Source organism: Passer montanus, unplaced genomic scaffold (assembly GCF_014805655.1).
Source record: "Passer montanus isolate IOZ18808 unplaced genomic scaffold, ASM1480565v1 scaffold31, whole genome shotgun sequence".
NCBI lineage: Eukaryota > Metazoa > Chordata > Aves > Passeriformes > Passeridae > Passer > Passer montanus.
Genome location: NW_024367819.1, coordinates 9,635,001 through 9,656,537, shown reverse-complemented (window position 1 = coordinate 9,656,537; position 21,537 = coordinate 9,635,001). Strand labels below are relative to the sequence as shown.

Below are 21,537 nucleotides of genomic sequence, written 5' to 3'. Positions count from 1 at the left end.
AAGCACACAACAATGCACTCTTTCCTTTGAACTGTTAGACGAGGGAGAGTATTTGCCTTTGTTATTCAGATAAGAGCAAAGATGACTAGTTATTTATCTTGGAAAGAGGTATCCCTTATGTTTCAGTTTCTAATTGCTTCTTCTTGTGCATCCTGGTATTTTTAAAAAGAAACAGACAGCTGCAGTAAGCAGTAGAAAGAATGATAAAATAAATTAATTCAGAGCTGGTCAAGAACCATATGTTCCAAAATGTTTATTTCCTGATAGCAGTACACAGCAGTTTCACAATGCAATATGTAACGTGGAAAGTGTGAAATGAAAACAGTAAACAAATATTGAAAACCCATAAATTCTGTAAATGTGTCAGAAGTATTTGATTTCCAACAGTTATTCTCCTGTCTTGTCTTTTTCTTGCTGTACCGCTTGCTTTTCCTTTCGGCTGCTCCTCTCAAGTCTATTTTGCAGTGCCACCCACTGGCAAAACATGCCGTCTTCTGACTTGAAACGAGATTCTTAGGGCACTCCTTTGCCAGTATGTTTTGTACTCCTTGCTAGAGCTAAAAATGACAAAGCAAATCAGAAGCATGCTTCCTTCTCAGAATGTTACAGAATTTGATGGTTCTGGCCATAGCTGACATTGCACATACCAGCAGCTTCAGTACAGACAGAAAGCTGTTGGGTGCTGGGGCTACATCTGCAAACTGTTTAAAGCAGTAATGGGTCCTTTCAAGTGGGGACCATGAAGCAAAACAAAATGCTTACTCTGGATTTTTACTAATCTTTCTAAAGATTAAAGAGAACTCAGAATCCTTTGCTTCATGAAATGAAAAAAATGTTTTAACTCTGAAAAGAAACACAGGCCCCAAAGTGGTGTTTGTGCCACCATAATGCAACATAGGCACCAGTGAGATCTTCATTTTCACATCACTTCTTCTCCACTTCCCATCACCTGATGATGAAAGCCTCTGATATCCATAGTAATTACAGCCACAGAAACATTTTAACAACTACTTCTGACACAGTCCCCACTGTAAGGATTTGTACCCAAACTGCCCTTTGTAAAAGCCTCTCTTGGCCAGCATCTAAGTCTGAAATTTTTTCAACTCATTAGAGGTCTCATTTTTCATAATCTTCTGTGAGTGACTGAAATGCTAGTGTGACTTAGGAGGTACACACTGCTGTGATCTTGTCAGATAAGGGAGGGGAGCATCTAGATGACATTTTAGGCATTCCTCCCCTTCTGCAAGTTGAGATGCTTGATTTATGAGACAAGCTCAGATATACTTTTGCAGCAAGTTTTGCACAGGTATTGCTTTCTTTCAGAAGAGAGGCTGGTGTGTTATTTTCCATATAACTTCATCATTGGAACATTTGTCTGTGTTGTAGGTGACTTAATTTGGTTCCTGGTTTTGGGTGAGGCTAGGCCATGAGCCCAGGCTGTAGGATACTTCAGAATGAGGTATTCTCTGTCATTCCTGCTGAACAGTGTTGCATTTCATAGAATGATTAAATATTGCTTTGGATATGAGAGAAAGGGCTTAGAGCATCCACCTGTAGTGAGAGTACTACTTTTCCAGCCATGCCCCAAAAACATCCATGTGCATCATGCAAAAAAGATGGAACACCAGCAGGAATGACAGAGCAGCATATCCCACAATGCTTGGGTGGCCAGAACACATCCATAAGATATACTGGTAGAAGTTTCCTCAAAGGAGGAGGGATCTGAAGGTGACTCCTGAGCCCCTGAGGTATTTCTCAAGCCATCAACACCAGTGGTTCAAGAAGGAGGTAAAAAATAAAAGTCCCTTCCTGCCAATTGTATTTTGTAGGAAAGTCCTATTGCACTGCCCCAGTTTCTGGACTATGGCCACACACATCTCTTCAATATTCCCTGCTAACCAGATTGGGCTACCCAGCACATGGCTTTTGTGGTTTCCAGTCTCAGTTCCCTACTGTTTTCTACAAGTTGTATGTCATGAAGTAGAAAAACCCATCAGTTGTTAATGCACAGTGTTGCAAGGCCCAAGTCCCTTTATGCATTGAACCCTGAGCACTTAGAAAAATATATATGTACTATGTTTAATAATTCACATGTACCGTGGGGTTGGTGGTTGGAGACAGGGACAATACAAACACCTCCAAGCTCCATGCAACAAACAGCCTCTTTTATTGTTGACAGCCTCCTTGTATAGGGAGTTCAAGATTCCTGGGTCTAGACAGGTCATTTTTCTGATCCTCCCACAGCCCAACTCCTGACCAGTGAGATGTCCACAGCCCAGGATGGAATGTGATAGCTGAAGTTCCCTGTCTATCAACCCAGGGCCTAGTTTACAGAACCAAGCTTGGTTTCTTATTTATGAGTACAAGCCAGTTTGTACACTAACATATATCAGGTTCCATTTGTTATCTTGTAGTGTTTGCATATTTTCCCAATTTAACTTCTACAGTCACGTTTTCCAGGATTTCCAAGTGGGCTGACAGTGTTGTTTCTAGCCTGCGCTGCCATGTTACATACCAGATGAGCCGGCTCTGAGATCCCTCTCCATCCTACAATCACATTTTTATTTGACTGCATGAATATAATCCCTAATGATTGTTTCTGTCAAGGAACTAACATAAATCAGTCATGATCCATTGAGATAGTTTTATAAATCCAAATAACTCACTTGTTCAGGGTTTATTTCTCACTAGGCCTAACCTGGTTTTCCTGCTCATCAGAATGCACAGTTACAATTATAATACATTTGATGCTGGTTATCAATAGTAGTTTGGATTTGACCTCCTGGTTTCTTTTCCTACTAGCAAATTAAAACTCATTCCCTTTACAGACATAATATAGGTTACAAACTGACTGCAAGATAAAAAATGCGCAGAGTCTAATGAGGGACTATATTGTTCTATCATATTGTTCTACTCTGTGCTTAATCAAAATATTTGAATACATATATTTACATTGCAGATCATTAGGACAATTTTATGGTCAATCCAGCCTTCAGAACAAGGCTTCAAATCCTTTCAGTTCATTCGCTTTAGTTTATTCTACATTTAAGAAGCAAAAAATACTATAATAGTGACTTGATTGGGCCATCAACTTTGCAGAGGAGAGGCCCTTTTTACTACAAGTAGAAATTAGAAGAAATTCTTGTATATCTCTTTTCTCAGAAGCTGCTGCTCACCCACAGTGTGGTTCCATGCTACTTAATAAAGGCAGGTTATTATTAGGGTACCAGTGGTTAAAAATAGCATGTTACTCAGGATGGGAGGGAGCTGTAAAACTAAAATTAGATGAACTGACTTGGCATTTTTATAACTAACATTCTTCTGCCATAAATGATTGATAAAACCATGATGAATGACTGTTTGCTGCTGTACTCACTATTCAGTGAGGGCCAAATGCTGCGTTCATTGACTTGCTATGTGCCAGATGCACTGTGTGCCCTTGTTTGGTGGATCTTCACAGAATCACAGAATCAGTTAAGTTTGAAAAGACCTCTGAGATCATCAAGTCTGACCTGTGACTGAAGATCCCCATGTCAACCAGACCATGGCACCAAATGCCACGTCCAGTCTTTTCTTTAACATCTCTGGGGACAATAACTCCACCACCTTCCTGGGCAGCCCATTCCAATGTCTAGTCACACTTGAATGTGGAGCAATTCCTCCTAATGATCACCTAAATCTCCCTTGGCACAGCTCGAGACTGTCATACTGTCATTGGTTGCCTGGGAGAAGAGACCAACCCCCACCCACCTACAGCCTCTTTTCAGATAGCTCTAGGGAGCAATAAGGTTTCCCTGAGCTTCCTTTTCTCAAGGCTAAACGACCCCAGCTGCCTCAGTGGCTTCTCGCAGGACTTGTGCTACAGGGCCTTCACCAGCTTTGTTGCCTTTCTCTTCATTGCTAACGTTAAGTTCTGATGTTTTCCAGGTATAAACCACGGACCTGTAATAGCTGGAGTAATTGGAGCTCAAAAACCACAATATGATATATGGGGCAATACAGTAAATGTTGCCAGCAGGATGGACAGCACTGGTGTCTTAGATAAAATACAGGTAAGCCTTGATTTTGTGCTAGTGGGCTTCTACCTAAAATGGCAGAATGGCCTAAAGTTTGGTTCACAGTTATGTGAGAAACTGGCAACAGCAGCTCCAAAAGGTGATGTTAACCATTACCTTACCATCACTTCACCTTCACCTTTTACACAGCCTTAGCAGCTGTAAATGATGGGGAAGCTTGGGTCTACTCAAGTGAAAATAAGCTCCTGAAGATGAGGAAAGTGCTATGTGAGGAAGAGTATTGTTCCTAGTTCAATTTATTTATCTACAAGCTCTCTGCTGGCAACCCTGGTTACAGATGTGGTTACACCAAAATTGATTCTTGATGTAAGTGATTAGAATGGGCATCCAGCAACAGACTGCTTGAATGATTAGGTATTCAAACCTCACCTGAGACCCTTAAAGGCCTTATGAGCATTACAGCAAACCCCTTAAAAATGAAGAGAACATTATGTTATCTTCACACTCTGGAGGAAGGTTCTGCTCTGCTTTGTTATCAACACTGGCTGACTTACTGTATTGTTGCAGGTTACAGAGGAGACAAACAACGTCCTGCAAACACTGGGGTACATGAGCACCTGCAGAGGAATAATAAATGTAAAAGGAAAAGGAGAATTGAAGACATACTTTGTACATACAGAAATGACAAGATCCCTTTCACAAGGGAATGTGGCATCTTGAAGATGCTTGTATGTGTCATCAATACCATATTTTCAGGAAAGTATCACGCACTTTTTAACTACATTTTGGCCCTTAACATGCGTGCTATTTTCTGGTATGTGGCACTTATTTTAATATGGCTGCAGAATAGTCCCATGAGCCATCATTTTGCACCTTGATATTTCTATGTTCAAGGACAGTTGTGATGTATGCTATAGGACTGGAAGATTGTACTGCTACTTGCACTGTTATTCAAAGACAAGAAAAGAAGGAATAGGAATCAAAAGGAGGTAATGCATCCTGAAAGCACTAAAGAGAAGTGTTAGTGACAAATGCGGGGAAACAGGCAATAAAGCTAGGGGTGCATACTATTTTCTGATGCATGGTGTTTTCTGGAAAATACAGTCGCTCCCCAATAGCATTCACTAATCTGGTATTAAAGTATACAGTATTGTAAATAAGTTTACTCTGTCCACACATGGATTTGGATGTGATCACCAGTTACATCTCATAGCCAGGGACACGTTGGGTGGTTTGCTGGCATTCTTTCTGAAGAGAGAATTAACAATGCTGGAATAGTTTTGTACAAACGTGTCAAATGTTTTGAAGCTATTGTCTTTTGTAAGGTTAATTCATTAAAAGTTTATATGTACTTTGTCTTACTGTTGCTGTCTCTTAGTTTTGCTTCCTTCCTTGGCTTCTGTCACTCTAAAGCTGCCTGTTTGCTGCTGCCACTGCTTTTTATTCAGTAGTTAGATGTTGAGGCAGGCTATGGCCAGCTGTCTCAACAGCCTTGGTCAATAATATCTGCTAGACTTGCTATTGCCTTTCAGAAACTAAATCATCTCTACTGTCTTCAGTCATGGGTGGCATCCTAGGCACTTTGCAGTCATTTACTACCTAGGTGATACAGAAGACTGACCTCAAATCCATAAACACATGCAAAGTGGGTATGCTGAAAACAGTAGCAGTGCTGCTACTTAACACCTGGCCCTCAGTGCTTAAACAGTAACAAGGAGAAGCTGTTCAAAAGAAGAAAAAGTTGTGTTTTGCACTTTGACAACCTCTTTTGCCCTTGCATCCCTTTCATTTAACCTTCACAATGGTGGATTCTGTGGGATATTTAAAGTAATAATCTCATTTATCAAGCAAGTAATAATTTAATTTATACTCACTAGGACATGAGTATGAGTAAAATTCTATTTTGTGGATATTTGAGATTATTTTAAATCCCTTTGAATTAAAAATTATCACACTTGCAGAGTTTCATAGATGAGCCAGGTGAAAGACAGTAAAAGTAGATAATTTTACTGTCTATGCTCTTTTGAAGTACAGATAGTAACAATTAAGTTTTGTGTTGTTGTAATCAACTATTTTAGTCATAGCATTCTAACAAGAAAATAATACTATTTACAAAATAGCACATAATTACAATATTTTTTTCTGAGTGATACCATATCAATATGGAAGTCAACTTATGCACTGTTACCTCTAGCATGTTATTGAAATGCAAAAAGTATTCAGACTGCTCATTCATGAAACATGCATATACATTTGTATAGCATTGGTATCCTTTCTAAGTTCTCAAAATTGTCGGTCACAAATACATGGCATCAGTCCAGTCTCACTGAATGTGGCACAGTTTACTCACAGCAGCCATCTGCCCACTAGTGAATTGGAATGACAGTAGATTTCAAAGTGCCTAATTTGCTGTAAAACAGACAATCTGAATTTTGATCCCCTTAAGTAAGTCTAAAAGCAAAATGTAAGTTATTTCACTTATGTTTGACATAACACACTTAATTTTTCATCCCGTCCTGGAGACTTTTAAACGGTAATTTTCAAGACAGGTGCTCAGTCTAATAAAATCTCATGAAAAATATTTTTGTTGTCTTTATGATTTCTTCCTTTTCATTGACAAGTTAAGGTAAATGTTTTCCAGTGGAATTAAAGACTTTCCAAATAACTCACGTGGCCGCAAACCCAGTGTCCCAATCATTGGCTAGCTGTCAGTTAGCTATGTCACATAAGACTTCTCCTAAATCCCTCCTCACCACTTACTATAAATTTGTCCTAGGAACTCTGAAATAAGTTATTGATCTCCTTCTTAGCATTGAATGTACTCTGGGCCTTTAAAATCACTGTGGTATTACCACAGGTCAACGCAATAATTTCTCACTGTGGATGAAAACCCTTATGTAAAGCGGATTCTATTATATTGTCGTATATATGTGCAGCCTTGAGGTGTAACCTGTGCATTCAGGATTTTGCTTTCATTTGTATTCTTGCTCATCATTAACAAACCTTGTACCTAACTCCATAGCCTTGTTTCTATGATTGTTATAAACTTTAACTTAAAACTTTATTTCTGTAAGCTATGAAATGTTAAAACATCTGAATGTTGGGGAGCGGACTAGTCCAATGAAATATAAAGAAAGGTGTACATGTGCCCTCAAAGAGCATGTTAAAAATGCCCATGTTCAAAGCACTCATATTTCACTGGTGTTCTTCTCTCATTTTGTAATTGCATTTAGATTCTTGCAGCCAAATCCTGCTAAAGAACAAGAAAGTGGGCAAAAGATACACATATCTTTTCCCAGACAAAGAAAGGTGCATACCATCCTCTCTAGCCTTCAGTTGCTGAGTATTACTATCTTTCTAGTGCTGAGAAGCTATTTGTATTTAATAAATACCTCTTGTCTTCCAATGCATCTTACATCTACTGTTTATATTGACTTATTTTTCCGCTGTCTAGTTACACTTAAGAACTTTATTTCCTCCTCCTGCAGCAATTTCAGCCTCAGTAACTGGATATAACACAACTCATGTATCAGTCCATAATCTGAAAAACCTTATGATAATGATGTAAATCAGTATTTGACATTCCACATATTCCACATCACAGTAAGAGTCATAAGTTCTGCACCTTCCATGTTGGTGACATAATTCACAGCTCCTTAGTGAACCACGGAGTGGGACTTCCAAAACTACAATGCAAATGGATTTCACACTGTGAGCCAGCAGCCTGAAGATCAATGTAAGAGTGATTCATTGTGGTCTGGGAAAAAGAGAATCAAAGGGGAACTCCTGGTAAGCCTGCTGGAATTCTTTTTCAAAGTCAGTGCTTGGCTCCAATTTATGGAGGGCTACCAAAGGACAGGAAGAAAGATTAGACTTGCAGATGTTTTTATAAACTATGGAAATAGTTTGTATTACCTGTAAATTATTGCTATTTGGCTGCTGTTTCTAAGAGTGCTATATATGCTATATGAATAGACATTTATGCTATATGAAAAGCATTTTTCATTTTCTTATATTCATATATGCTTCCTCCATTTTGTAAAATATCTACAAATCTTCTCTTTTTCCACTGAGAACACAGGTAGTTCAGTCTGCTTGTCTCTAAAGTGATGTGAGGGAAGAGCTGTTGCGAGTCTTTTCTGTTTTGTTTCTAGAACCTCATATTGGGATAAATAATAAGCAATGTTTTCGAGAAGCTTTATATAGCAGCAGATGTACTGTTAAAATATATTATTATCTTGTACTTTAATACAGAGTTTTCCTTCTTGTTGTGATTATATATGAACACACACTAATTTTTAATTTTCAGATAGCAGATTCTAGGTCTAGATAGTACCCTTCAAGACTTTTTACAGGTGAACACCAAACAATTTTAAGTCTAGAGATTTTTTGTTTTGTTCTTCATTTTTTGTCTAAATTAGTGGAGTGAGTCTGAGAAAATGTAGAATGAGATGTATGTGCCTTAAATAAAATATGTAACTAAAATATCCTTTTTTGTTCTTTGAAGTGATTCAGATTTGTGTGGATTTGTCAAAAGTGTTATATAAATCAGCTATTACTAGTTCAACCTAAAGCTTGCTACATATTAATTTTAAGCATTTTAAAATTTGGAAGCAGGAATTATTCAGGTCAATGTAATTTCTGACATATTTCTGCCCTGTTTAAAACAAAGATTGTGCCAAGGATTGTTAGAATTTTTTTGGATGGAGAATTTTTCAAATCTATTTGTAGCCATTGAGATGCTTTTCATGAAAATCTCAGTTTTGACAGGAAAAATATGTATGTGAAGTATTCTAAAGGTTGAATTTCTGGGATAGAATTTTTCATGTTTGATTCCAAAAAAGCATTAAAAATAGCAATTTTTATGAAAGTTATGTCACCTCATGTATAAAAATGTATACTACTTTACTTACCAAGAGAGTTTTTGAACAGAATATTGATCTGAATTGGAGCAGGTATATTGGCTTGTGTGGCAAGGTTTTGCTAGCAAGGAGAAGGAGACAGGGCTACAGGGGTGGTTTCCATGAGAAGCTGCCAGAAACTTCCCCCGTGTCCAACAGAGCCAGTGCCAGACAACTCCAAGACCAACCCACCACTGGCCAAATTGAGCCCATCAACAACAGCTCTGGAATAACATATTTAAGAAGAGAGAAAAAATGCAGCAGAAACAGCAGCTGAAGAGAGGGAACATCCCTGGAAATACAGGGGCAGCAAGGAAGAACGAGGAGGAGATATTCCAGGCAGTGGAGCAGAGATTCCCCTGCAGCCTGTGGTGCAAACTGAGATCAGGCAGCTGTGTCCCTGCAGCCCTTGGAGGTCCATGGTGGAGCAGAGATCCATCCACCTGCTGCTCATGGACAACTCCACACTGGACCAGGTGGATGCCCTGAAGAGGCTGTGACCCCTTGGGAAACCTGTGCTGGAGGAGGCTCCTGGCAGGTCCTGTGAGCCCATGGAGAGAGAAGCCAGTGCTATAGCAGGTTTGCTGACAGCACCTGTGACCCCATGGGGAGCCTGCACTGGAGCAGCATGCTGGAGCATTCATGACAGACTACACACTGTGAGAAGGATTCACAGGAAAAGTTCTTGGAGAAGTGTCTCCTGTGGGATGGATGCAATGCTCCTGAAGAGCCTTCCCGTTTGAGGTGGGCATTCAGTCCATAATTACGATCTAGAAGAAACAAGCACTTCTGTGAAATAACTGGCTTGACCCAAAGCTATGGAAGTAGAAGAGAGGTTTTGAGCCATTTTTGTTTCAGCCTCTTTCAAGGGCCATTGAATGAAACATCTTTGGCAAAAACTGTCTCCCCTTCATGGCTCAGCTGAAGGTCAGGGCCACATGGCAAACCGATACATGTTGAGATCAAAGAGCTAGGACAGGAGAGGGCTTGCTAAGCCTTAATTTGACAGCAGGCTGTCATCTCAGCTCTAAGTGACATAAGGCTAAAACAAGTACCTCAGCTTGTAGTAAGAAAACAGCTACTGTTTTTTTTCTGTGTATCAATGCCCTGTCCAGTCGAGTTATATGTCACCTTGTCACCTGTCCTCTTGTGTACATCCTGTCTCCCTTCCCCGTTGTCTCTCTTGTGTCTCCTTTCCCTGCCTCCATTATTATTTGTTTCATATTCCTTTTAGGAAGTTTTTCAGAGTTATTCTGCAAAACAGTTTGACATTTCAGATCAGTGACACTGCCTTTGAGACATGCTATGGCTATAAAAGTACACACCAACAGGTTCAAAACTCAGACACCTTAGCAGTGAGAGGGTATTACTACTCTCCAAAAGGGCAGGCAATTGAACTCCTTAAGACACCAAATTTAAAGCAACTTTTAACAGTTTGGTCTCTTAGCTCAGCTGTATTTGAATGCATAGTTTTCACCATACAGACTAAAATTGCTCCATTGTTTACATTTTCATATAGAAATTACTAAGGAAGGACACTGACCTTCCATGCTATTTTAGAACATGAACATACACTTAACACCAGCTTATTAATAAAGTCTGGTGGCAACTGGGACAAACCTCCCTGGGCAGTCATATCCTGCTTCTGGGGAGTCTGCAAAAGGTGACCAGGAAGAAAAACCTTTGTAAGTTTAAAATAATTCTAAAAGGATTTATACCTTCACTGGGAAGGAAAAATTAAGTGAAAAGCATAATTTTTAATTGTTTCAAATGGGGGTGGAGGTTGGTATGGAAAATCTGTAACAAGCACTTATCAATATTTGTGACAATCTGTATTGCATCCAGATGCTATAATTCAATTTAATTCCATCAATTTAATGTTAATAAAAATGAGCTACATGATAACAGTAGAAAGAGAACTGGAGAGAAATCTTTCAGATCTGCCTTCAGAGCTCTTGCCTAGCTTAGTTGGTATCTCTGGTGAACAGTTTCTTATGGCTCTATTTATAGCTGCAGTTTCAGCTGAGTTGCTTTTTATAAATGGGCTTGCTATCTCTCTGTGCTCGGACTAAACTACAGAAAAGCACTTGCACAGTGGCAAGCAGGTCTCTGCTTAGGAAACTGATGCAAGGCAGCTGTTGGATTTTCAATTCCACTGCTCGCTTACACTGTGCTAATTTGGCCCATGCTACAGAAAGAACAGGATCTTAATTGGTAGAGGGACATTATTAGATAAGCAGATGGAAATTGTCACAAATGATTAAAAAAAACACCCACACCAGTCTGCAGATTATATATAAAGCCTGCCTGCTACACTTGCAAAGAAGCTGAAGTCTGTGTAATTCAGTGGATTTATAAAGGCAGCTACATAATAGGGATGAGACTTTTGTAGCCCCGAATTTTTGCCTGGCTCCAAGATGACTGAAACAATCAGTTGTAAAGATTTCTAGTACTCTGAAAGTTGGGGGATTTAAAATAAATTTTGGATGTTTGGTAAAATTCAAGATGCCTGGGAGAGCACTCTTGTGAAAGTGTTTACCAGATACTGGTAGCATTAATAACAGTAATGCTGTGCCTACAGGATAGTAGCTCTACCTACACCTGTGGTTACAGATTACAAAGGTAAACTAAACCAAGACACTCGCAGATCCCTAAGGACCACAGAAGAAGCAGCATGGGCATAGTTAGATGTATTAAACCAGGATAACCATGTGGTGAATATCAAAACTAGGAGCCAGGTGGTGCTAGGGCAGAGCAGTTTTACAGTCAGTCTGAGATTTATACCCAGAAGACTTCAGTGCTCCCAACACAAGTAAATATATGAGAGAATTTTCCAACTGCATTGCCTGAAATGGCTGAGCATCCTATGCTGGATTCTGCACCTGGGATGGGTCAACCCTGGATGCAGGTACAACCCAGGGAATGAGATGCTGGAAAGCACTGCGGTGGAAAGTGCCCTGGGGGTCCTGGTGCATGGCAAGTTGAATGTGAGTCAGCAGTGCCCTGGCAGCCAGGAAGGCCAACCCTGTCCTGGGGTGCATCAGGGACAGCATCTCCAGGCGGGCAAGGGAGGGGATTGTCCTGCTCTGCTCTGGGGCAGCCTGATCTCAAGTCCTGTGTTCAGGTTTGGGTGCCAGAATTTCAGAAGGACATTAAGCTGTTACAGAGCATCCAGAGGATGGCAACAAAGATGGTGAAGGGTCTGGAGGGGAAGTCATATGAGGAGCAGCTGAGGTCACTTGGTCTGTTCAGCACGGAGGAGACTGAAGGGAGATCTCATTGCAATTACAGCTTCCTCATGATGGGAAGAGGAGGGACGGACACCGATCTCTTCTCCGTGGTGACCAGTGACAGGACCTAAGGGAAGGGTCTGAAGCTCAGTCTGGGGAGGTTTAGGGAGGATGTATGGACAAAGGTTCTTCACCCAGAGGGTGGCTGGGCACTGGAAAAGGCTCCCCAAGGAAGAGCTCACAGCACCAGCCTGACAGAGTTCAAGAAGCTGCGAAAGCCTCTGCCCGAGTAGGTGAGCTACTATCCAAAGAGAGAAGCCCAAGGTCCTCATAACACTGGCTCCTAATTCTGGTGGAAATTCCATGCTGTGGTGGGGTTTTATTCAATTTACCCACTTAGAGGGGGATTTGGGGCCTAGTGCAAGCTGTCACAGAAAAAAAGTCCCGTTCAGCTAGGCTTTGCTCTAACCTTCGCCCCCAGCTTCCAAGGACACAAATGACCAGGGAGCTGGAGTCGCTGCACAAGACAGAGACCAAACTGTCCAGGAACTCGCACTTCAGGCCTGACAGAGCTCCGCGGAACGCCCCGAGCCCCGAGCAGCGGACCCGCCGGGGCCCGGGGCCGGCGCGCAGCCCGAGGCGGTGCCAGGTAACGGCGGCGGGGCAGCATGGCCGCCAGCGGGACGCGCTTGGCGCAGGAGGCGCTCGGCAGCGCGCCGGGGAGGAGACGGCCTGCCCTCGCCTCCTTCTCCGCCTTCAGCTTCGTCCCGCCCAAACGGGAAGGGCCTCCGGAGCTCAGCTATTACAACCGGCCGCACAAGGTGAGGGAGTGAAGGGAGCGGGCAGGGACAGGCCGGAGCAGCGCAGGGCGAAGGGACGAGGTTTCCCTGTGGGTCTCTGCGCGGTGCAGACCCTCTGGTTGGACCCGATGCAAAGCTCGGCCCTCATCATGAGCGACCTGGTCAGACAGGTGCCAAAAGTCGTCATAGCATCATAGAATGGTTTGGGTTGGGTTGACTTCAAAGATCATCCAGTTCCAACCCCCTGCTATGGGCAGGGATACCTTCCACTAGACCAGGTCCAATCCAACGTGGCCCCACCCTCCAGGGGTGAGGCATCCACAACTTCTCTGGACAACTTGTTCTAGTTCCTCACCACACTCACAGAGAATAATTTTTTTTCTGATATAGAAATGTGGGACATAAATCTCTATTACTAGGCTATCTAATACCAAAATAACAAGTTTCACCATCAGAGGCCTTTGCAAAGTGTATTTGCTACTTGTGGATGGCAAATGAGGGTAAGGTCTTTCAAGACAACTGGATAACAAGAAAAGGCAGAGACATTGTCTCCCAGGGACTGAGGATGAACAGGCCACTTGGTGTCAATGAGATATGAGGCATTTTTAGGAGGAACACTAGGAAAGGCATTATCTGTCACTAGGGTTTGATGCAGCACCAGTGGATTTTATTGTAACACACACCCTCTTGGGAACCCTTTAATAAGAAACTTCCCCATTCTCATTTGAGGGAAAGGATTTTCCATGTGCATTGCATAAATTTTCTGCATGATCAGCTTTAATAAAATCACTGGAGCTACTCAAAACAATAACATAAATATATGCGTCCGTGACTGAATGCTTCTGAGGGTGGTACACTGCCACTCAACATGTGGTAACTCAAGTGCGCTGGCAGAGAGCCTCACTCCTCACTCTGCTGCATTATGTCACCATTGCTCCTCATTCTGTCCTCATATTTAAGATCAGAAATGAAAACAATCTTACACCTTCTGCCTCAGCTGAGCTACAGTTCCTGGGTGGTGAACTTTTCTATGAAGGGAGAATATGAGACATTGAAGTTAGCACGCTTTTTTCTAAAAAAAAAAAAAAAGTTCTGAAATGCTTATTATGTCAATGTAACATATCAATCCTGTGGCAATTTATAATGATAAATACAACCCATGATTCCTCTCCTCACCCAAGTGACAAGCTGTTGAATGCACCAAGCACCAGGCAGCACTGACTGGTGGTTTGTGAGAGTTTGCAGGTCCTCTGTCCCTGGGATGTGGGCAGGGTACAGACCAGAGCACTGTGCTGGGTATTCAGTGAACAGCAAATTTCCTGCATTGACCAGGTGGCCCTGCTAAAAGACAAGAAGATTTCTCTTGTGACTCTCTTGTGTTGATTCCAGCATTACCTTGGCAAGGTGATCTGACCCAAAGGTCAGCAGGCACAGTTGGTGCCGTGCTTCACAAAACAGTAAGGAGAGCACAACAAGAGTAAGGTAAGGGCAGGTAGAGGGCTGGCATGGTGCTCTTGGATCTGGTGAGCTCACCAGTCTGCACAGAATTAGCAGCCGTATGGTAGAGCTTTTCCTTACAATACAGTCTGCTTTCACACTCACAAAGGCCTGGTTTGTGAAAAAAGCTGCTCCAGTGGCATGGAAACAAAAAGTGATAACAGCTGTTTAATAGGATTCTTCACAGCCCAGGCCTTGGCCACAGGGGAGGAAGCAGATTCAATCCATTCTTCTGCAAAATTTAGGAATTGGGTAATTTGAATATTTTTATTTATAGAGCCAAAGGAATCTCATTCCTTTTTGCAGCTTAAACACCTAAAACCAACCATGTATCAGAGACTGAAGCAGAGAGAAGTAGGAAGAAGATGGGCTCATTGCATGGCCAGAAGCCAGAAATTCCTGCCTCCCTGGATTGCTTTACATAAGTTACTGTAGCCAATGTGCCTGGTGTTTCCTCTTCTGTGATGTGGAGAAAGCTATTGCCTATTTCATGTGTGTCTGGAATACTAATGAATGCTTGCAAAGCATTTAGCTTTAGCAGCAGTACACAGAGGATGCCTACCCTGAGTGCACATTTATCATCAGCTCTGTGTGATTCACTTGCTCTGGTGGGTTTAAGAAACAGCTTGCCGCCACCACCACCCAGGCCAACCAAGTTATCACTTACAACAAAGAGAAACAGCAGCAGGAAGTTATCAGTGCATTGAGCAAAGAAGTGTTGTCTCTACAAATCTGGCGGAAAATTCTAAGCAGATATCTGGGACAGAGCTAGTTTTTGATATAACAGGCTGGCTGAGTGTCTGCAAGTTCCAGAAAGAATGAATTATCTGCTCTGATATGAGCAACAAGTGACACTTTTTCTTAGTTTGAAACAAGTAACAAATAGTGCCATATTAATACCAGCAAAGAGCAAACAACATTTCTGGTGGTGAGTACAAGTTAAATGTCTGCTGAATGAAACTGGTAGCGTGGGGAAGAAAGGAGAAGCAAAGAAGCATGGAAATAATTGTGGAGATGACAAATCATGTGCAGGGTGCTCTTGAACATGCCTGAAATCCTTTGAAGCTCAGTGGTTTCTGAGAAGTGAAGGGATAGATAGGTTAAATACAAAATAATCTCTCCTCTTGGCAGAACCAAGTATTGGAGATACCTTTACAAACAAAGCCTGAAATTACAGCAGTGTCTCTCTAGTGCTCTTAACTATGGCTTCCTTTTAATGGAACTATTATAACCTTCTTGACCTGCCATGACTTGACTATATTTCGAGAATACCACTGTAATTTGAAAATCTCAAGGTACATGAGATTTTCAAAGGTTAAATTTGACACACTGTAAAATTAGAGGACAAAAAAAGCCCAACAAAATGCACCATTCTTTTAGTCAGCCATGCACAAAGCCAATGATGATTGACATTTTTAACAGAATATTGACCCTTAATGAAGTTCAGTAACAACTGGCAGCATATTTCAGTAGGGGATTTTCTTTTTGGTTTTTTTTCTTTGAAAAGTTGTTTTAGTTTTGAAATTGCTTTGATTCTATTTATGAGAACTTCTTGACTGGATTTCACAAACACCTTTGTTAGAAGAGCAGATCTTTTATGTGGCTTATTTGGATGCAAACTATGTCAACAGTTGAACAACAATAGTATGGCTGGGGGTGTGCTTTATTTTAATGCCTGAAATATGTGTGTCATGCATACCACTGGGTCACAGGATTACTTCTGTGGCACATTTATTTCTCAATTCTACTCTAATCAGAAATTAAATTATGTTTACAGTGCAGGGTACCTTTGTTTGTTTGAAAGTTCCTGTTTTGCTTTTACATAATTGTGCCAAATACAAACATTTAGGAAGGAGGATATTAAGTGCAGAATATTAAAACAGATCAATTTCCAAAATTACAACAGATTACAATGGGGGCGGGGGGCGGGGTGAGAAGAAGTAAATCGCCGCAAGGGAAATTTCAGAGCTGAACAACTTAATAAATGGTACCAGATGTCGTTAGGTAATTTTGCAAACTGTTCAAAAGGACTGGCCCAAACTTCCTAATGAGGTCAGTAATATTACAGTTGTCATCATCTAATGCAATACATGCACTATTTAGGTATTGATTTGACTACATGTGTTCTGTAATCTGTAAAGTAAAGCAATTATGTGAATTAGCCATTTTTCCCCTTTTCTCAAGACAGGAGATTTTTTCACCTATGATGCTGTTTTTGGAATACCAGAAGGTTACGATCAATATCTTCCACGATGTGACAGAAAACATGCAAAGGCTCGTGGCCTTAAAATTAATGAGGAGGTAACCCTTTGATAAATTCATAATTATCTTTGTTTAAGGTGTTTTGTACTTTTTGCCATGACTGGAGGCTCTTGGCATTGTTTTACCCTTTGCAATGTAACCCATACTGTAAGAAAGTAATTGGAAGGAGGACATCAGCCTGCAGGTTTAGGAGAAAGCATTATCCCATGAAGATACCCAAATTAGCTCTTGCTCTTTCATATCCTGAAGATTCCAGGTGACAAGACATATGCAAGTTAAAGCTAGGGGGAAGAGGCAAATTCTCTCTTGCAGAGTGCAGGGTGTACTCTGAACCATCTGTGCCCCTCAGGAGTTGTACTTCAGGTGGTTCTGCAGTTATTTCTGTGGTGCTTAAAAACTCTTTTCCCTGAGAGGGCTGGATTCAGAGGCAATGACTTCACTACTGTCCTCTGACACCCACACCCTTTACACCAGCATTTGCTGTGAAAGCTCATCTCTGAAGCTGGTGAGCTTATTAGGAAAACCTACACCAGATTGCCCTGCAGGAAGGAAATTCATAGGGAGCTAGTGCAAAGGTGTGGTCAGTCAGAACACATGGGCATGCCTGGGAAAGGATGGGCAAGTATTCGGGGCCAGCAGAATCTGGGTTTGATATGCAGCCCAACAAGTAAATACTCCCTTGGGAACAGAAATACTACGGTATATATGCATAAATGTATGTTGGATGTATTTTTGCATCTGAATAATACAGCATATATACAACCGTCTGTGTCTGTAATTATATTTATGTATACACACACAAAAATGAACACAGAGGCAGAGGCTGTCAAAAACCAAATGAAGTGTAACCTCTGTGTACTAATGACCTCAAAATCCCAATGAGTTCATGGGATATTAGAGTGATGGGTAGGCTAGGGATGTAGGGATGGCTGCCTGATTTGATGGTTATAGAGAAGGAAGAAGGAAGAGTGACACAAGAGTTCAAATTACTCTAATTTCGGTGCAATAAAATTGTTTTTTTCTGACAAAGCCCACTGCTTGGGATGCATCTCACTAGCAGTTATATATGCCAGACATTTCTGTGCAAGTGTGTAGCCATAATGCCCTTCAACTCTGATATCAGACAGTGCAGGAAGCATTAAATGCTCTCAAAGGAATCCCAGGAGTGCCCATTAGCATCACCTGCTCATGCCTAATAACTCAACTGCAAATCTGTGTATCTATGTGAATGACTACTCCAATTAGAAATTAAGCCTTTTATTTAAACAAAACAAAGACAACCTCCTCCCCTAGTACCAAGCATATTTTTCAAGTGGCAAATTTGTGTAGAAAGTTCATCAATATAAAGTTACAGCTTTTTACTGAGCTCTTGTATCAACAAAACTCACTTTCCTATCAGCTTTCTTCCTAGAGCAAACTTTTATGGACCAGAATTCATACCAGCTGTGCTGGGCAGTGCACACATGGGACTGTCCAAACAGGTGTCCCTTAATCCAGCCCTTTAATTAGCATGGATAGACATCAAACCCACAGTTATTTAATACTACAGCATGATCCTCCTGCATGTCATGACACCCAACACTGTAACCATAACTAAGTGCAGATCATATACTCAATTCATCTTTATCACAGGGCCCTATCAGGCTTTATGTAATAATAACTAAATTATAAAATATAATAAATAAAAACACCACAATTGACATCTTTTTAGTTCAACACTGAACACAAACAGACTGAACCACAGTACACTGCTTTACTTGAGCTGGAAAAAAGCAAACCACTGCAAGTAAGCCCCTCATTTCCTGCAGGTAACCTGGGTGCACCCAGGAATTCAAGAGTACAGTGACAGATACTCGGTTTAGCTACATGCAGCTGAGTAACTGCAGTGGAGTGTGTGCTCAGGGCTGCCATTGCTGATTGCAAGTGCTAACAGTGCTAGAATTACACACTGCGAGGGCGGGCAGCAGGATGCTTCCCAGCCAACTGTTGGAAAATCTGAAACCCACTGAATGCCAAACCCACCAAGATGAAATGCCAGTGTGCACAGTCAGCGCTGTGCTACCAAGGATGCTGAAAACTGATTTTAAATAAACTTATTTATTTAAAAGGAATACAAACTATTGGAAATACATACTGCTGCCTGTCATTAGCACTGTAAACCCTGAATTTCTAGCAAAGTCTTTCTTTATGGTACAAGGATTTTTTAGTTTCTCACTTTTCAGCATTTATCCACAACTAGGGCAGGGGAGGAAATTATCTTAATTTTGCCTGCCAGTCTTCTTGACTTGATTTTCATTCTGCTGGGGTTAAAAGTTAGTGTACTGAATAGCTTTTAATAGGGTGGAGTAAGGTGGGCAGGAGAACTGGGAGATATATGATTGTTTTGAAATGAGCTTTTGTATTGAGTGGGTTAGTTAGTTAGTTAGTTTGTTTGTTTTTGAAAAGTGTTTACAGAATCCTTCTATGAACCTCAGGTTCTGTCCATAAGGCTGGAAATGTCTCTTAGCTGACTGCCCTGCTATGAGATCCTGCCAATCTGTGCTCCCACCTGCATCCTTTGCAGGACCTAAGTGTTGATTTGCTCAGGCTTGTGTCTGTTGCAGGTCTCTTAGCTGACTGCCCTGCTATGAGATCCTGCCAATCTGTGCTCCCACCCGCATCCTTGCAGGACCTAAGTGCTGATTTGCTCAGGCTTGTGTCTGTTGCAACAAAGAAGTCATTTGCTTGCACTCGAACTATAGTGTGGCATCTGCATTTTGATTTGCCTTTTAGATACTATGTATAAGACTAGGAAAACACATTGCAGACCAAGGCTTACTGTGTTAGTCAGTGTGCAAACATACAAGCAGCCTGATAAAGCAGAGACCTTTGGCTAGGGAAAGAAAAACAAACAAATCTTGTCTTCTGACTCTCTAAGCTCCCTGTTGCTCTAACACAGGAAGGAACTGCAGATTGCAGATAGTGATTGCACAGCCACTTAAAGTGCAGCTTACTAAGAACAAGTTTAAAATCTTTTCTTGGTCATGTTGTTTTTCATCAAGTCCACTTTCCATCATGGCAAAGCAGTTATTTCTGTAATCTTACAGCTACACGTATTTTAGTAAAACCTTTCATTGTGCAGAAATAAAGTAGTATATGCTTTATTGCCTTCAGGGAAAGCTTGCATGGGCTAGTGGTTGCTCAGGATTTTTCTTTAGGCTTTGATTTTTTTCACGCTGTGCTTTCAACTGAATTGTGCAAGCAGGGTAGGTATTCCTCTAACAGGGGGCACAAATCTCTCCTATTTTTCAAAAGAATCACGCAACTTGGTGCACAAGAAAAATAAAAATAAAATCTCTGCTTTTCTAGCATTTAGTTACCCAGTAATCACATGGTAATCACATGTGTATGTATGTATTTGTGTAAAAAAATTATCAGTCCACAACTCCATATCTTATCATCTTGTCATCTAGTGACACATTCATGTTTTACTTACACGTATTTTAGTAAAACCTTTCATTGTGCAGAAATAAAGTAGTATATGCTTTATTGCCTTCAGGGAAAGCTTGCATGGGCTAGTGGTTGCTCAGGATTTTTCTTTAGGCTTTGATTTTTTTCACGCTGTGCTTTCAACTGAATTGTGCAAGCAGGGTAGGTATTCCTCTAACAGGGGGCACAAATCTCTCCTATTTTTCAAAAGAATCACGCAACTTGGTGCACAAGAAAAATAAAAATAAAATCTCTGCTTTTCTAGCATTTAGTTACCCAGTAATCACATGGTAATCACATGTGTATGTATGTATTTGTGTAAAAAAATTATCAGTCCACAACTCCATCTTATCATGTTGTCATCTAGTGACACATTCATGTTTTGCCAAGATAAAAATAACACAAAAAACTAGGGCAGGGATAGAATAGTAAGGGTGCTAAACAAATACACATGCATATTGCAGATGCTGTACAGTTCTGTCAGTTATTTTACCCCTGGCCACAGCACATTTAGCAATAGAAAACTGCCATGTTTTCTATTCACCCTGTGATTTTCTTCTAAGGTGACTTTTGTGTTTTCACAGGAAATGGCAAGACCTGTTCCTGTGCTCACATCTTCAGAGTATGGGAAGCGCTTACACAAGCTCTTAGACCCAGCAACCGGAGAGCATGCGAGGGTTAACAGCGTGCACGCAGCAATCTACGGGGAAGGCAGCCGCCCTGCTCATTGAAAAACCTTCTCCAGGCCTGGATCCCTGGGTAATCTCTCGTATCTGTCATTTCCAGCAATATTTATCTGGAAAACAACCTAACACTTTGAAAAGCAATATGGTGCTTTTGCCTTTTCCTCTACAGTTTATCTAATGAGAATTATCTGGATTAAAAATAGGGTGAAATAGCAGCTGCACGTTTTCTTATGCTAACTAAAATGCATGTCTTCTTCTTACATTCTCACAAAAATCTCATGAAGAGCAGCACCAACAAGAACATTTAGAACATTTTAGGCAGCAATGCTGGGAATGAGACCTGCTGGGTCAAAAGCTGTGTCTGCAATCCTGGGCACTGCATCTACATAACCATTCACAGACTTAATATTTTAAATAAGCTTGTCCATCAAGGTATCAGTAGTCACAGATTTTCCAATCCTTACGGAGTTGCTAGAGAATTATGAGACATTGTTCTAGGTACACAACAGCTGAAATGGATATTCAGCTCAGAATTTTCAAAAATGTATGAGCTTATGTGCTTAGCAGTTTCACTAGACTTCAAGTGGAACTCGAGTTAAAAGGAACTTCTGAGCACTTGGCATTTGAAGAGACAAAATCTGGATTTAGCTGAATTCAGACATTCAATTCACTGACCC

At 41.1% G+C, this 21,537-nt stretch overlaps 2 protein-coding genes across 2 annotated transcripts in view; both read left to right on the top strand.

Annotated features, from left to right (window-relative positions):
• Positions 1 to 7,426, top strand: part of ADCY2 (adenylate cyclase 2) — a 209,009-nt gene extending 201,583 nt beyond the window's left edge. Inside the window, exons 24-25 of the mRNA XM_039714799.1 lie at positions 3,928 to 4,052; positions 4,584 to 7,426. Coding sequence (XP_039570733.1) covers positions 3,928 to 4,052; positions 4,584 to 4,736 — 278 coding nt within the window. The 3' untranslated portion in view covers positions 4,737 to 7,426. The remainder of the gene's footprint in view (positions 1 to 3,927; positions 4,053 to 4,583) is intronic.
• A 3,118-nt stretch (positions 7,427 to 10,544) lies between these two features.
• CUNH5orf49 (chromosome unknown C5orf49 homolog) lies at positions 10,545 to 21,075 on the top strand. Its single transcript, XM_039714800.1, has 4 exons — positions 10,545 to 10,602; positions 12,629 to 12,968; positions 16,629 to 16,745; positions 20,759 to 21,075. The coding sequence occupies exons 2-4, from the start codon at positions 12,816 to 12,818 to the stop codon at positions 20,903 to 20,905; spliced, it is 417 nt and encodes a 138-aa protein (XP_039570734.1). The 5' UTR covers positions 10,545 to 10,602; positions 12,629 to 12,815; the 3' UTR covers positions 20,906 to 21,075.
• Positions 21,076 to 21,537: the final 462 nt, after the last annotated feature.

Bases quoted from the DNA above. Each gene is read 5' to 3' on its own strand.
- CUNH5orf49 (XM_039714800.1), top strand. From the start codon at position 12,816: ATGGCCGCCAGCGGGACGCGCTTGGCGCAGGAGGCGCTCGGCAGCGCG. The intron at 12,969-16,628 runs GTGAGGGAGTGA...CCTTTTCTCAAG, and splicing joins ATTACAACCGGCCGCACAAG to ACAGGAGATTTTTTCACCTA. The intron at 16,746-20,758 runs GTAACCCTTTGA...GTGTTTTCACAG, and splicing joins GCCTTAAAATTAATGAGGAG to GAAATGGCAAGACCTGTTCC.